Source organism: Felis catus, chromosome X (genome assembly GCF_018350175.1).
Source record: "Felis catus isolate Fca126 chromosome X, F.catus_Fca126_mat1.0, whole genome shotgun sequence".
NCBI classification, from domain to species: domain Eukaryota; kingdom Metazoa; phylum Chordata; class Mammalia; order Carnivora; family Felidae; genus Felis; species Felis catus.
This window is the reverse complement of record NC_058386.1, coordinates 107476796-107493924: the sequence shown is the minus strand read 5'-3', so window position 1 is coordinate 107493924 and position 17129 is coordinate 107476796. Positions and strand designations below refer to the sequence as shown.

At 38.4% G+C, this 17129-nt stretch overlaps 1 protein-coding gene across 11 annotated transcripts in view; it reads left to right on the top strand.

The window, feature by feature from the left end:
• ENOX2 (ecto-NOX disulfide-thiol exchanger 2) overlaps positions 1-17129 on the top strand; it is a 267204-nt gene that overhangs the window by 98713 nt on the left and 151362 nt on the right. For 10 of the 11 annotated variants that reach the window (XM_045051310.1, XM_045051308.1, XM_006944000.5 and 7 more), the window contains one exon: positions 12550-12693. The exons of the other annotated variant lie outside the window; for it this stretch is intronic. Coding sequence is in view for 3 of the 10 variants with exons in the window: in XM_045051307.1 (XP_044907242.1) it covers positions 12550-12693 (144 nt within the window). In the remaining 7 variants the exon portion in view is untranslated. The remainder of the gene's footprint in view (positions 1-12549; positions 12694-17129) is intronic. 11 annotated transcript variants of the gene reach the window in all.

Genomic DNA, 17129 nt, shown 5'->3' with positions numbered 1-17129 from the left:
GCCTCATACACTATTCTGCTTTATATTTCTCTGGATGAATTGATATCTTTTGACAGGCTTTATTAAGAATACATAGTAAAGGTCAAGTATAAGCCATTTGCTGGTGTTTCCTGGCAGCCTTTATGTCATGGTAAACAGAGATTGGAAGTGGTTTTATATTCAGCATAGCATAGGCTTGGATTGTGCTTTTTCTCATACTGAAGCCCACAAACCTTGCATGATTTTCAAGACTGTGACTTAAGAGCTTTAAAATGGAGTCATCTCAGACTCTTCTCATCCCCTCAACTCCCAGATCTAATTAGACACCAAATCCAGAGGATTCCACTTCATGAATATCTCTGAAATCCATTCATTTTTACCATGCATTGCCACTGTCTGAAGTAATAATTACCATCATCTCTCCACCGTATCACCCTGGTGTTCTAACTGGTCTCTCTGTCTCTGGTGAGTTCTCACCAGTGCATCCTGCATTCTGCCATAACTGTAAGCTTAGGCACAGATCAGATGTTGACAGCCTTCCACCCAGAATACATACAACCCCACAAATATCCAGAATGAACCCCAAGGTCCTGCAATAAGTGCTCTGATAAAAAGGCTCTGTGTATTCCTGTGGAGCGAGCTTTTGGGGACTAAGAAACTTTTCACTAAAGATTTGATCAACATTTTGAAGGATGAATAAGAGCTCTCCAGGTGGAGATAAAGGGAAAATTGTAATTTAAGCAGAGGGAATGGTATGTACAGAGCATCAAACAGGGAGCCCAGAAACAAATCCAGCATATACTATCAATCGATCATCAGCAAGGATGCAAAGAATGTGCAATGGGGAAAACATAGTCTCTTCAGTAAATGGTGTCAAGAAAACTGATATCCACAAGCAAAAGAATGAATTTAGACCCATATTTTACACATACAAAAAAAATCAACTCAAAATGGATTAAACATTTAAATATAAAATTTTAAACTAAAATTCGTAGAAGAGGGGTGCCTGAGTGGCTCAGTTGGTTAAGCGTCCAACCCTGGATATCAGTTCAGGTCATGATCTCACAGTTGTGAGATCAGTCTCTACACTGGGCATAGAGTGTACTTAAGATTCTTTCTCTCCCTCTCCCTGTGTCCCCCCCCCAAATAAATAAAAATAAAAAATAAAATTCCTAGAATAAAACATAGGGAAAAGCTTTATGATATTGGTCTTGGCTGTGATTTCATGAAATGACACCAAAATCACAGGCAATGAAAGCAAAAATAGACAGGTGGTACCACATCATACTAAAAAGAAAACACACAGCAAAAGAAACAATCAACAGAGTGAAAGGCAACCTACTGAACGAGAGAAAACATAAGGACTTAATTTCCAGAATACACGAAGAACTCCTACAACTCAATAGAAAAAAAAAAAACAACCTTAATAACCCAATTAAAAAACAGGCTAAAGACTTGAATAGACATTTCTGCAGAGATGCACAAATGGCCAACATATGAAAAGATGCTTCATGTCACTAATCATGAGAGAAATGCAAATCAAAACTACAATGGATATCACCTCACACCTGTGAAGATGATTATTAATAAAAAATAATAAGTGTTGGTGAGGATGTGGACTAATTGAAACTCTTGTACATTGTTGCTAGGAATGCAAAATGGTAGAGCTGCTATGGAAACATATGGATGTTCCTGAAAAAATTGGAACTAGAACTATATGATCCAGCAAGCTCACTTCTGGTTATTTATCCCAAGGAATTGAAATCAGAATCTTAAAAAAATATTAGCACCACTATTCATTGTAGCACTATCCACAATAGCAAAAGTGTGGAAATAACCTAAATGTCTGACAGATGAATGGATTTAAAAAAAAAAAAAAGTAGTATGTATGTACAATGGGATATTATTCAGCCTTAAAAAAGGAAATCCTGTAGTATGTAAGAACATAGATGAACCTTAAAGACATTATGCTAAGTGAAATAAGCCAGTCACAGAAGGACAAATCTTGTATGATTCCACTTTATATGGGGTATCTAAAATAGTCAAACTCATAGAATCAGAGAGTAGAATGGTGGTGGTTACCAGTGGCTGAGGGGAGGAGAAATGGAAAATTGCTAGTCAATGGGCATAAAGTTTGAATTATGCAAGATTAATAAATTCTAGAGATCTGCCATACAACATCATGCCTGTAGTGAACAATACAGTACTGTACACTTAAAAGTTTAACAATGTAGATTTTATGCTGTGTTATTACCACAATAAAATAATTCTTTTTTAAGAAAAAAGAAACACAGACATGAAAAGGCCTAGCATATTTGAGGAATTTGAAAAGTTTGGTATGAATGAAGCAAAGGGTACTTATGGGAAGTGAAATAGCAAGAAATGAAGTTGATGCAGTACTTTGGGCCAGATTTTCTGTGTACTTATCTGCCTTCCTTTCTAGTAGTGATCTTTTTGAGGAAAGAGACTGTCTTATCAAGTCCTGAAATGCTGGGGCCTAGCATATTGCCAGCCCCACAGAAATGTTTCAATGAATTAGATGAATAAGAAGAGAGACTATCTGTCAATATTATTTTATAGATTCAGCCATTCCAATACATACTGAACACCTCAGACTCCAGGCTGGAGCAAAATGAAGATCCTAGTTATTATTTTTTTAATGTTTATTTATTTATGTTTGAGAGAGAGAGAGAGAGAGAGAGAGCGAGCAGAGGAGGGATAGAGAGAAAGTGAGAGAATCACAAGCAGGCTCCACACTGTAACCGACTGAGCCACCGAAGAGCCCCAAGATCCTACTTATTCTTTTATACAACAGCAGTTTAAGACTTGTTTCAAACACAAATTAGTTTTTTTTTTTTTGAAGGCTTTTTTCCTTTATAGTCATGTCATCTTCTCAAAGACTAGATTCTAGCTTTCTTCCAAGTAGTAGGTTTGACTTCAGCCCAGGGACATCTCTAAAGGAGTTTATCTCTTGGTGACACCCTGTATTGATACTCCTCAGGTGGAATTTTTATAGTGGAGGTATGGATCTACAAAGGATGTATTAATATATTACAGAAACCTGTTTTCTCCTGTGTGTTTAATTTCACAGCTAATGCAGGGTTGTTTATCATACATTCTTGAAAAACTAGTCCAAATGGGGATCAAATATTGGGAATGCAGAAAGCATAACTCCAAAACATTAGTGATACAGTATAGCAAAATTAATGGGGTGGGGGGAAGGACGAAGGATAAATCTTTCAAACATGTAAATGAGGATTTACTGTATTTATGTAGTTCTATCTTTAGGGACTTCTAAATCACAAACTCATCATTGGTTAATTATAAGGCAATTAAAATTGTAGTGCAGCGATTGGGTAAATAGTTAATGAAGACTGAATGAAATGAAGAAAGGAAATCTAGTGAAATTAGTGTGTACAATTTGGGGAAAACAAAGATACAAATGTTATTCGTGCAGGGCATCAGTCTGAAAGGATACCAATATCCTTCTAGCACTAATTGATAAAATTAACTCTGCAAAGACCAAAGGAGTTCCAGCTCTCACTCTCTCCTTCAAAGCATCCTACACTGGCACGCAGATTTATCTGACTGCTACTTCAATTTTCACTCACTTACAGCATGTGAAATTATTTTGTTGAACCTTGTTTACAATGTATTTACTGGCATCTTAAGAATCTATTAGAACAAACTGGCGTACTCTGTGTGTAGTAACTGTTACTACACAAAGGGCTGGCTCAGCCAAGGCTCCTGACCAGATCCAGTTGACTAGCTAGTTTTCAAAACCAGCAGAGTGGTTTCTGCAGGGAGAACTGTGCTTGCTTTTGATAATTACCTCAGCTTTATGAAATCAATCTGCCTGAAGGGAAGACCTCATTACAGATCTGACAAGATAGACTCCAGTTTCAATACCAGAACAACTCTCTGTCCTCAGGCTCTGAAATCTGCAATTATTTATTTTATTTAGACAGAGACACCCATAATACAGTGCCTCTGGGCACATTCTCAGGCAAGTATTAAACAGATAACCTAATGGTCAGTGTGTTAGGAACCTACCCTTTTCCTGTCACTCAAGTGGAAAATTGGTCAACAGAAATCGCAGCATGGCCTAGAGCCAGCTCAAAGTAGGCACTGATCAATCACCATCTTTCTAATCCCCCACCCTTAAAGATGTGGAGAGAAGGGTAGTTGCTGTAACTGTTTTCAGGGATAAACTACAGGAAAATAAGACTTTTTCTTCTCCGTTCCTCTGAAGACTGCCAGACTTTATCCTAAGGAAAATGATAAATCACCCATCTACCATCTGTCACTTTGAACTGTTCTATCAAATCAACATTTTTTTTGAACTTTGTTTTCATTGAGGAATGTGATTTTGCTGTGTTTCCCAAGCCTTAAATTGTATGCGAGAAAAGAATCCTGAAGCATTCTTCTTCTTGAAGTTGGAAATATATATTTTGCCTTCCTGCTCACAGAACTCAAGCACCTTAACAGATTTAGTTCAGACTTTTCTGAAATAATTCACCTTTACTAGGCCTGGGAGATGTCAGCCCCACAGGAAAAACACAGGTAACATTCTGAGCATAGGAAAATACGGGTTTGGAGAGAAATAGTCCTTTTCCATTCCAGCTCTAGTGTCACTGTTAGTAGTTTTCTAACAATAAAGCAGCCAGCTGAAACTGAGCACTGATTAAAGCTTTGAGAGGAAGCATTTCAGTTGTAAGGGTAAAGTGTGGTTCTTTCATGTTGGAAAGTTCAAGGTGACAAATATGGTCTCCTCTCCTAAAAATAGCACAAGCAAAGAGCCATCAGTGACTAGTCCCAGCATTATTTATTAATGTTTTACCCTGATGGTTGTGTATTATCTGAAAGAAAAAGAGTGTTATAACATGAATGCAAAGCTAACATCCTCTAAGCCGTAAATAGGATGTAGCCTCGGGGCCTAAAGAGCCACACCACTTGAATTTTCTTATTCTGCTTTTGAGGCAAATTCATAGGAACCCTCGATTAGACTAGAAAGGAACTATACACTTATTTAGTGTGTAATATGTGGTAGATCCTAAATATATATTCTCTCATCGAACTTTCCTCACTTCCCTATAAGAAGGGGCATTATCATTCCCACTTTACAGTGCAGAAACAATCCCAGAGAAATCAAGTGGCTTATTTATACCTCTTGTAAATGGTACACCTAGTAAGTAGCAGATGTGGGTTTGAATCCAGGTCTTATTGTAGAGCAGCACTGTCCAATAAAATTTGGGGAGTGATGGAAAGAGTCTGTACTGTGCTTACTGATACAGTAGCCACTAGGCGCATATGGCTGTTGAGCGCCTGAAATGTGGCTTAGTGATGCTGAAGAACTGAACTTTTCCTTTCATTTCATTTCATCTAGTTTATTTAAACTTAGATTTTAACAGCTATACGGCTACTGTGGCTAATGGCTACTGTGTTGGATAGTACATCTCTAGGGATTGCCTCTTCTTGACTGCAGTTTGTAAAGCAGGGATCTATAACCCAGTATCCATAGAACTATTAAGAAAAGATCCATATATGGAGTTTCTTTTATAGTATTTTCTCATATAAGAGTCTTAGTCCGGGGAAGGACAGTGCTGCCTTTTTCATTGGAGAATGAAGTTATGCATAATCAAGGTTGGGGGTAGAGTGTATGGCCATCTACCAGCACTCCCCACAGAGTCTTCAGGGATCCTGGATTAGAGGGGATACCAAGAATGCTGAAGGAACCCAAATCATACTTCCCTTCATGACAGCCCCAGCAGCAGGTTGGTTAGCATCTGGGGTGGGAAACACAACTATTGTACCTAAGTTGTAGCAGAGTTCAGATCGATACACATGTCTGGAGTGTTTGTAACATTGTACAAGGCATCATGCCAGGCATCTTGGAGGACGAGATTTTTAAAATGACTGGGATGGGACACCTGGGTGGCTCAGTCAGTGGAACATCTGACTTCAGCTCAGGTTATGATCTCACAGTTTGTGAGTTCAAGCCCCGCATCGGGCTCTGTGCTGACAGCTCAGAGCCTGGAGCCTGCTTCGGATTCTGCATCTCCTTCTCTCTCTCTGCCCCTCCCCCCCGCTCGCAGTCTGTATCTCTGTCTCTCAAAAATAAATAAACAAAAAAAATTAAATAAAATTACTGGGAGGTAAAGTGTGTAGTAAAGGAGTTTACAACTTAGTGTCAGTGAGTAAAGCAGGAGATAAGGGAGGATAAGAGAAATACTCAGAGAACTATAGCACAAGGCATGCTCTAAAAGGCATATGAAACATGCAGATGAGAATCTGAGGGGAACCAGAACAATGTTTTAGAATTTTAAAAAAGCCCGAGTTCCTTGCTGTATTGTTTATTAGCTGCATGACCTTAGGAAATTTACCTAAATTCTATAAGATTCCCTTTCTTTGTTGTAAAATGGGAATAATTAGAAAAGAAAATGAAAAGATAATGTTTGTAAAAACAGAACACATTCTTAACAGCCAATGAATGGTTGATCCCCTGGTAGCCCTGTTCCATTGCTGTGTATATCATCAATTGGGTGGAAGTGGTTAAGGAAAGGCATCATGAAGGAAATAACATCTGAGATAAACCCTAAGAGAAGGATAGTATAGTATTTTGAAAGTTGGAATTCAAGAAGTTGGTGATGGAGCAATGTGAGCTAAAGGTGTGGAGACAAGGAAATTACTGGAGTGATTCATTGAACACCAGGTAGTCTCATTTTGCTAGAGTGTCAGTCTTTTCTACTCAAAGTGTGATTCCCCACACCAGCAGCGTCAGCATCATCTGGGACTTGTTAGCAAAGCAGATCACAACCCAGACTTATTAAATCAGAATCTGCATTTTTAACAAGATCCCCTGGGAACATGTGTGCACATGAAAGTTCAAAAAGTGTTGGGGTAGAGTACAAGCTGAAGCATAGTGAAAGACAGTGCTCAAAATGGGTGGGGCCTTATTTTGAAGGCCTTGAATGCCTGACCAGTAGTTTAGGGAACCACTAAAAAGTTGCTGAAGGATCACTATCAATAAAAATCTGCCTGTCACCTGTATCACACCTTGAAAGAGTGACATGAATGTAAATTTTTCCCTGGAAGCTTTTATGTTCACCACCATTCAAGCAAGCTCCTTAGTAGAAAAGGCTTTTGGCCTTTTTCTTTGTCATCACTTTCCCTGTTACCTTCGCTCCCCTATTGATCTTTTACAATTACTGTTGTTTCAGCTAAACCAGTTATACAGAATATTGAACTCATGAAATTGACAAAGTAGGTTTCATTTGTTTGACATGAGCTAAGACCTGGAACTAAGAAATGTTCATTTGTTTTGGCTGCTAGCCACTGTGGCCACAAAGTGATACTGCAGCCCAGGTCTGTTAGACATTGCAAATATTCCCCCAGAAGTAGCAACTGGAGCAACTCCGTAGTGACAGCTGAAAATATGGAGTCAGAGGTTTTCAGGCCTATGCTGAGGAAGGACGAGAAGCTCCCAGGGATAGATAAATCCTACAAAAGCACCTACCAGCACACTAAGGTCCTAACCATTATCCTAATAACCCCTTGTTTCTCCAAAAGTTTTGAAGTAAAAACTAATTTGGAGACCCTCTACTTCCCCTGATTTCAGACTGAAGTCAGCTGGAAAATAGGATTCAGGTTACAGAAATTTGTTTCATACACAAATTAGCTATAATGTTACTTTTGCCAAAAACGGATACTCTATTTTTTCAATCTAAATGTCTGTCTGGACATTGCTTCCTTCAATTGATTTTACCAGATTTCTCAGTAGCTAACCATTTTCTTTCAAAGGGAATTAATCCAGAGTATAATTGTGTTTCCTTTTTGCTAAGATTGTACCACCTTAAGTCTATAGCCCGCAGCTGCAAATAAGAAGTGGCAGGGACCCACATGGTCATATTTCCATACCATAACCTGGAGCAATCATTAAAAGTGTTAGATTGCATCATGAAGGTTAGTCCTAATTTGACCTGATAGTGGAAAGCTCTGTAAAGTGAATTGTGACAGTAACTCTAACAGCAGCTGGGCACAAAGAGATCATTGATCTTCTTTCACAAGAGTCAGGAAAATTCTTCAATGCTCCCCTCAAAGCCCAGGAATCATTTGCATCTGTATGGCAGACATCATTGCCTGTGAACTCACTGAGAAACACACTTCATTCTGAGATGTTTAATTTGCTGGCTCCATTGGGTGAGAAATGTCATTCTCCAAGGACCCCACCCCCACCCTTCCCCCGATATGCATACTTTCAAAAGTGCGTGTTATGAAGTCAGATAATCTGTATTTTGACGTGACATGAAGTAACAGCTGGTCAGCTCTCTAAACCAGTCAACCTGGTTTTAGATGAGATTACGTTACCACATGGACTTAATTGTGATCATAAACTACAGCAATAGCAAAAATCTGTAACACTCATGTTTATTATGTTTTCCTTTATTTTTTATCAATTTGTGCTTCCCTTTAGACAAACTGTATATTTTGTGGGGTTAGGCAGTGAGGGGACAAGATGGGAGGAGACATGAATGAGCAAAGTTCAAAGTTTTATTACATTTACCCTCAGGAATAAAAGGGCAAGGACAATGAGAACTATCTAAGACTTTAGAAAATGTCTAACATTGCTCTGTTAAACTGTTCATGGCTCCCTCGTCTATTTTTCTTGCAGTGACTATCAATAGGACGCTTACAAAGTTAGACGTGTCATGAACTCATTTTAGGGACAATAAGCAAGTTAATAGTTGAATAAAATGCATCCTACTTCATAGGCACATTGGGGGAGATGAAAAAGGAACCCTCAAAATAGAGGAGGCAGGAGTTTTTAAAAAGGCCAGCAAAGCAAGATGAATCTCTGGGAGCACAGCAAGGAATGGTCCCCAGGCCAAGAAGTACCCCCTGGATTTAGGCTCTATAGATAAGATTCCTGTGTTGCATAAAAGAATGAACTAAATAACTGCAAAAGTTTCCCCCTAGTCTAACATTTTCCTAATATCTTTTTAATCTAATGATTTCATCATGTATAGTGGGAAATTAGTAGAACTAGCTTCCATAAGAGATTTAAAGATAAATTCTATAGTTTTGGTGAGAATTACAATATGGTAATTGCTTATATTTTACATTTAAGTCATAATTTCTGCAGGAAGAATCCTTGAAATTAAAGCGGTAGTTTTCTTTTTAGAATTTAAATAGTTTTAATGGGGCTATTTTACTTACAATAGCATTCAGCATGGATCACATATACATGACACAGAAAAGATCTTCTAAGTACCTATTGATTTGCTGATTTATTGGCTTTATTTTCTGTTGTCTTAGGGGATGAATAAAAAAAATACAATAAAAGTGGCTAGAAAGCACTGGTGTCATAGGATTTTGCTGTCTATATAGCCCTTGTTCTCAACACTACAAATCTTTGGAGACTGTATGGGTTCCCAGAGAATATAAAATGTGGATGCATATTCAATCAATCAACTTACTGAGTGGCATGTCTTTCTCACCTTGATATGAGATCCTTTTCTATAACAAAAAGGCCTGTGATGTTGTGCTTAAATTATCAGGATTGCCACATAATCTGGATCATATATGAGGTGGACACAGAGAAAGTACTTGAAATCTCAGTTTTATTTAGTGCCAAACAAAAATCTGTATGTTAGGAAGAGTAACAAAATACCTAAATCCCTAACATTATCACCTGGGACTAAATAAACAGTAAAACAATTATAGTCAAATATCTATGACTGAATACTTTTAATTTAGCAGATTATTTTCCTGGACTCCAACTTCTAGAAAAAGGTAAAGCCAACAATGAAAAGATTCAATGAGGAAAAAAGGTCTATCCTTGAATCAGAGCAAATTCAGACCAGTCTCTGCACATTGCACATCAACAATCTAGAAATTGAAATGGAATAGAAATAGAAATTCAAAATTATGGTAGTGGCAGTTAATATTTATTGAGTATCTGCTATATGCCAGATGTAATGCAGAATCTTCTACATACATAATTTCATTTTAATCCTTTTAAAAATCCTATGAGTTAGGCACTGTTGTTAGCTTCCTTTTATAGATTATGGCTCTGAAGTTCTGTAAGAACATCTGTAAGAACTCTGAAGTTCTGTAAGTCATCTACTTAATAAGGCAGGGAAATGGACTAATATATTATTCTGTAAAATTATCAAATGCAAAACAAAATAAGGAAAAAAATTTCTGATTAACCATCATTAATCAAAACCTCCTAATCCCTGAGCATTCCTTTTGATCAAGCTTTCACCTTCTTGCAGTATAGTTCTCCAATGATAGAGATGCATTTGAATTCTAATTATTTTAAGTAATGTTGATATAATCAGCATCATAACTTCTAAGTTGTGGCATTAATTCTGGATTATCAGCTATCACGTCTTTACATAGGTTAATGGAATGAGTCACCTACCCCTCCCTGTGGACTATTAATTCATTAATTGAACACTCACTATTTGCCAGGCATGATGATAGGCACCAGGGATACAGTTGTGGGTTGGGAAGAGTTTTGGGGGGACGATCCTCGTTAGAAGAGTTTACAAGCTGAAAAAGGTTGTTTTTTTTTAATTCATTTAGAATAAGATAATCATAACTTTAAATATATATTTTTTATCTTGTTAATCTTTGCAACAACCCTGTACAAATGTTATCACTCCATTTTTACACATTATGAAACTAAGAGTAAGGGAGATTACATGAATTGCCAGCTAGTAAAAGACACAGCTTTGGGTTTTAGCCCTGATCGAAATACATGCTGTATCCACTATGCCATTCCATCCCCCATACAGCTTGTTTTGGTCAGTATAATATTGCAGAAGGAAATACCAAGAAAAGTTTTTCTAACAGTATACTACTCACATTTGACCCTGGGACCACTCAGGTACAAGAAACCTCTTCATTTGTAAATTGTATAAAAATCTAGTCTTCTTTGAAAATAGTCTTGGCCTTATCTGAATGTTTTTTAATACATTGTTATGTATTTAATACATTGCTATGTATTGATGTTTGTTTCCTTAGTTCTTTCTAATCATGATAGGGATTTAATAGAACATGGATATGATGCAGTGAACAGTTGACTTAAGATACAGAAGTGAGGGGCGCCTGGGTGGCGCAGTCGGTTAAGCGTCCGACTTCAGCCAGGTCACGATCTCGCGGTCCGTGAGTTCGAGCCCCGCGTCAGGCTCTGGGCTGATGGCTCGGAGCCTGGAGCCTGTTTCCGATTCTGTGTCTCCCTCTCTCTCTGCCCCTCCCCCGTTCATGCTCTGTCTCTCTCTGTCCCAAAAATAAATAAACGTTGAAAAAAAATTTTTTTTTAAAAAAAGATACAGAAGTGAGTTTTCATTCCTTCACTTAGTTACTCAGGTGATGTAAAGGAAAAATGTTTGACAAATCCCAGAAGACATTTAATGGAGGTGTGCCAAGTGGAGTCTGATTGCTGAAGAAATGGTATTTGTTATGTGGGCTGAAAACATTAGCCTAGGGATACTTTAACTAAAACCAATAATGTACAGACATTTTGTTAGGATCTTAGCAGTCATTTTACTGAAACTTGATTGACTTTTAGCTGACTGGACTCCAAGCTTTTATTGACCGTTTACAACATTGCCTCAGGAATTGTATAGCTGCTGCCCATTGAAACATTGAGGGTTAAAGAATGAGCCTGGCAGGCCAACCTGATTCCTCTTTTGATAGGATTAGGGAACCAGTGGCTAAAAGGCTTAAGAGAGATCACCTAACTTTGGTCTTTAACAAAGCTTTTGATTCCACATTTCATGAAGTTTTAATTGAAACACTTGAAATTCCAGGTGCTGGTGCCAGATGAGTAAGAAACCCTCTGCTCCTCCTGGGCTGAAGCATGTAAGACCTAGAGAGTAGACAGTGCCTTCTGCCGTTTTAGATGATGCAGCAGCAACTAGTAAAGTAACCATGCTGTGGCATCATTTGGAATGGATAGAAGTAGCACTAGCCAAACCCGGGTCATTACTCCCCAGCACTCCAACTACTAACTAATCTCATTGCAAGTTCTGTATCTTTGTTTCCTTCTCTCATTTGCCATAGAACTGTGGTTTTCTTTTGTAGAAACCTCTGTTATTGTTGGCAGTGACTTTGATGCCAGGATGCTCTAATGATATCTGCATCACCTTGCAGTGAAAGAATGGAAAAATGTCAAGGGACAGTCTGAGGAATACATAACCAAGCTTTTTCAAAGGAACCGTGGGTTTAACCATAGCCACATTTAAAGAAGACCTTATCTCTTTTAAGGAAGGAGGTAGAAGATAATTTTATAGCTTGTGGCCAAAAATGCTAATTTCCCAGAAACGTCAGGGATCTTCTTATAAGACTGAGTGACAGTCTTACAAGACCCTATGTTTTAAATCTGTACTTGTCAACAAAATCTGGAAAAATTACAGAAGGCAACTGGTTTTAAGGAATTCACCTATTATTCCTAGTTTCTTAAGATTTAGAGAGTTTTCCTCTAGTGGCTCATATAATACAATCTAGAGACATCCCAGTCCTTAATGGAGTCTGGATTTTGGCTTTCTTTTTCTTCTTTAGGATTGAACCAGCTGCCCTTTGACCCTGCCAACAACAACGAACCCCTGCAGTTTGGTAGTGCCAGTGGCCCTCTGGTCACAGAAGGCCTCATTGAGAATGGAGGGGAGTCAAGCAAGAAAAGAAAGAGAACAAATGCTCCTTCAGGTAAGCTAGGCAATACACTGTCTTAAGCCAGTGCTATTGAGTCAGCATTTTCCCAGAGCCTAGTATGTGATTGACACTTCGCTGGGATTTGTAGAACCACAGAAATGAGAAAGAGTCCCCTGCCCTCAGTGAACTCACGGTGGGGTAGAGTGGGGGGGAAGCACATACAAGAATAACTAATAATGAGATAGAGTATCATTGGTAATGTGGCTAACTGTGGAAAACAGGGTAAAAAACCCTATGAGAGCACAAATGGGGAAGAGTATAATTCAGCCTTGGGCATTGTGGAACACTTCACAGCAGAAGTGACCTTTGTAGCTGACCCTTGAATGGGTAGGCTTGACACACACACACACACAAAAGATAAGTAAAAAACATTGATTTAAGTAGAAGGATTTCATGAGTGAATGCTTTCACTGTATGTTTTTCTTTGCGTGTCCATGTGGTGGGCTACCCTCACTTTTACCCGTAATGCAGATAACTGCATATATTTGCATCTCCCCACCCCAGCCTTGTTTCCCCCAGTACACAATATGCCCACGTGTGTTTTATGCCCTCATAGTTCTCTTAGAACAGGTGACGAGCTGATTGCCCTAAACCGTTTATAATAGTCAACTGAGTTTTTATCCTCCCCGGCAATCCTCCTTTACCTTCATGTTCCATTAGCCTATTCTCAGGTTAAATTTCTCCCAAATGAGTGGGGAAGCAACAGGAGAACCAATTCTTAACTGCTCATTTGATACTTTAAAATTGTATCTCTTTGTTGCTTGGCTAGTCATTTGAAAACAGTATCCACAGTGTGTAGAAACTGATCTGAGATTGGGGATTAGCCTAATAGACACGTTCACGGTGTTTTGTTTTGTTGTTTTTGTTTTTTTGTTTTTTTTACTATTTTATATTCACCTTGTAACATGGAGCATGTTTACAAACATATAAGATCATATCTGATTCGAAGATTGTACGTCTTTTCACTTATAAATCAAGGTATTTGTCAAATACAAATTTGGAAAACAAAAACACAGTAAAACACAGCTCTCCGGAGCTCTCAAGAAGAGTGATTTTTAGACAGCTGTATTTTCTGGAACATTGGAAAAGCATAGTTTATGGCTAAAGAACTGGTGTGAGTTCTAATCCCAGCTCTATTTCTGTTTGTGGCCTGGGGGGGTGGTTCCTTAACCTCTCTGAGTTTCACTTCAGTTGTAAAGTAGAAATGGTACTAAAACCCACCTATTAGGATTTAAACACAATTATATAAGGTAAAGTGCTTAGCATGATGTTTGCACACAGTAATCACTTAATAAATGTTGCTATTTTGTTATCATTATTATTATATGATAATATTATGAACTTTACCTGTTTGAGTATCAACACATTTCACATTTTTAGGTTAACCATTATTGATACAAATTGCGTGTGTGTGTGTGTGTGTGTGTGTGTGTGTAAATGTATCTGCCTTTTTAAGGAATGTATTCAACTCTGATCATTTAGAGGCATAATTCCAGATGTTAGTTATTGTACTGCACTATAACACTCTATTATAGTTTTCAGGGTTTACTAAGGAATATAGGCCTTTTATTTCTACAATAAAATGTCCTACAGTCTGATAGCTTTTTAGTTATTACAGCCATATTCTATACATGTCCTGTCTCCTTTCTGCAGTCTGCAGTCACTTCTGGTTTCTCTCAGTGTCCCTTCATGCAGCAGCCCTTTTTCTCCTTCTAATCAGTTACAAACACTAAAAAACAAAAAACCCAGGGGCACCTGGGTAGCTCAGTTGGTTGAGTATACAACTCCTGCTCAGGTTATGATCTCACAGTTTGTAAGTTCAAGCCCCACGTGGGGCTCGCTGCTGTCAGCGCAGAGCCCGCTTCAGATCCTCTGTCCTCCCTCTCTCTCTGGCCCTCCCCTGCTTGCAGTCTATCAAAAATACATTTAAAAAATAATAAAACATTTAAAAAAAGCCAGTCATTTCCAAGTTGGTATGTCAGATCCGTATGTTAAATCAGCTATAAGAGAACCTGGTATGGAAAGAGTTAAAGGATTTAGGGCATCAACTTTAGGAAATCTATTTTGGCTGCTCTGAGGCCTTTTTTGATCACTTGTTAGTTTTTCCACTGTGTTCTTAATAAGTGATGTGCTAGTTTAGAGTAATACCTCCTGAACTGTAGTTAATTCATGAGAGTGGGGAAAGGGGTATGAATTCATTGGAATTGTGAAGTAACTTTAAAGAATTGCAGTTTTATTTCTAATGAGCATATTCAGTGAGAGCAAAGTAACCATTGCAGATATAGGATCTTAGCAATAGATTATACTAATCTACAATTAGCAGAATCAATTTGCATTCAAATAATGAATATGCTGAGGTTCTTAAAAAAAGACTATTTTCTTTAAATAGGTGAAATAGGCCCTGGCAGGCTAAATTAGCTCTCTTGCAATCTTTTTCACACTTTGCTTAGTGAACCCTTTCTTTGTAAGTAGTACCCTTTCTTTGTGACTCCAGCCCAGATTCAATTTCCACAAATTCCAAAAATGTGAAGTCCAAATTAATGAGGTTTTACTATATGGGGAAGCTCTTATAATTGCTCAGCTGGCAACCTTACAGCATTATAAATGGGTAGATTGCTTTGCAATTGTATTTTCGTCCTTTGTCACTGTTCCCTGCATCTCAGCAAGGAGGAAGGCTAGGGTTGGAAGTCCTTAACAGAACTACCAGTCATTTCAGTCCTAAGCTGAGCTACACATCCAGATATTATATTACTGAACCATGTGACCCCTTTGAATCAAAAGCCATCTTTCTCACTCTCCTGTCACTGCAAATGAGGAGGGGTCTTTGACTGTAGTTCTGGTTCCTCACTACACATTCTGGTTTTCTTCCTTTCCCATCCCTCTTATTTCATCCTTTTCTACAATTTGCCTCTCTCCTTTTATACTAAAATTGATTTCTTAAAGGTCACAAGTGACCTCCAAATTGTCAAAGTCCCTGGCCTTTTGGCTGGTCTCAACCACTTTGACCTGTTTTGTTCATTTGATGCTGTTAACAACCTTCCCTACCTTGAATTCTCTCTACTTCTGCTTTCCTTGGCAATGCACTTTACAGATTCCTCATCCTTTTCTGTCTCCTTCAAGCATTCTTTCTCCTTTCTGTCCCTACCTCCACTTTCAGTGAGCATACTATCATCCACATTTATAGGTGAAGAAATAAAGGTTTGATAAACTAACCTAAGGATGAACACCTAGCAAGTGGTTTAGGCAGGCCTCTAACTCCAAAGCCTCTCTCCAACTCTTATGCCACAGTTATGCCTGTAGATATTAGGAATCCGGACCCATTACTAAAATATATGTTAAACATTGGTGGCACACTAAGGAAATCTGTGTTTGTGTGAGAGTAAGGTGAGCAGATTTGATCATTTCTAGGATCCTCCTAAACTCTGAGATCCCATGGTCTCTTCAGCTTTTCTTTCCCTGCTACTCTATAAAACAAGTCTTCTAGTTCAGCCAAGGTAATCTGCTACAAGACCAGCATTGCACCCACCTACTTAGTACCTTGCTCATGCCATTTTTTTTTGTCTAGTGTGCTCTATCTCCTTTAACTTGTCAAAATCCTGTCCAACTAAAAGTACCTGCTACAAATCCAACCGTCTCCAGTAGGCTTTCTGGATCATCAATTAGAATTGCTCATTTGTACCTGTGAAACCCCTTGGTGGTCATATTCATATGACTCATTTGACACTGGTTATAGATTACCTTGTTGTTATCTGTTCATGTAAATATGTCTTAGCCTTTTAACTCAGTCATTAACCCATTATTGGAAGGGCCCCTGACTCCTGCTAAAATGGCTTTTAGCAAAGATACAGTGTCTTGCACACAATAGATGCTCAAGAAATATTTATTGATTGATCATGTATCTGGATGAATAATTGCTTTACCCTGGCCTTAATATTTTCTATTATTCTCTTATCACTGCCAGAGTAGAGCTGTGTATAAAACTGGGCACTTTTGGGTGCCTGGGTGACTCAGTTGGTTAAGTATCCAACTCTTGATTTCAGCTCAGGTCATGCATATATCATGGTTTGTGGGATCCAGCCCTGCATCAGGCTCTGCTCTGAGTGTGGAGCCTGCATAAAAGTCTCTCCCTTGCTCCCCCCACCGTGTGTGTGTGTGTGTGTGTGTGTGTGTGTGTGTGCACGCACACTGTGTCTCTCTCAATAAATAAATAAATTTAAAAAAATAAAATAAAACTGGACACTTGGTATCTCATGTTGATCAATTGACTTCCTCACTTGACCCTAAAGGCCAAACTCCAAACATTTGTAAGATTATATCCTTAGATAAGCCACACATCAGATCCAGGTGCTTGTTAAAAGAATGCCTGGCCCTAATGGAATCCTTGCCTCTTTACCAGGTGAAATTTCATGAGTGCCCAAGGAAAACTCAGA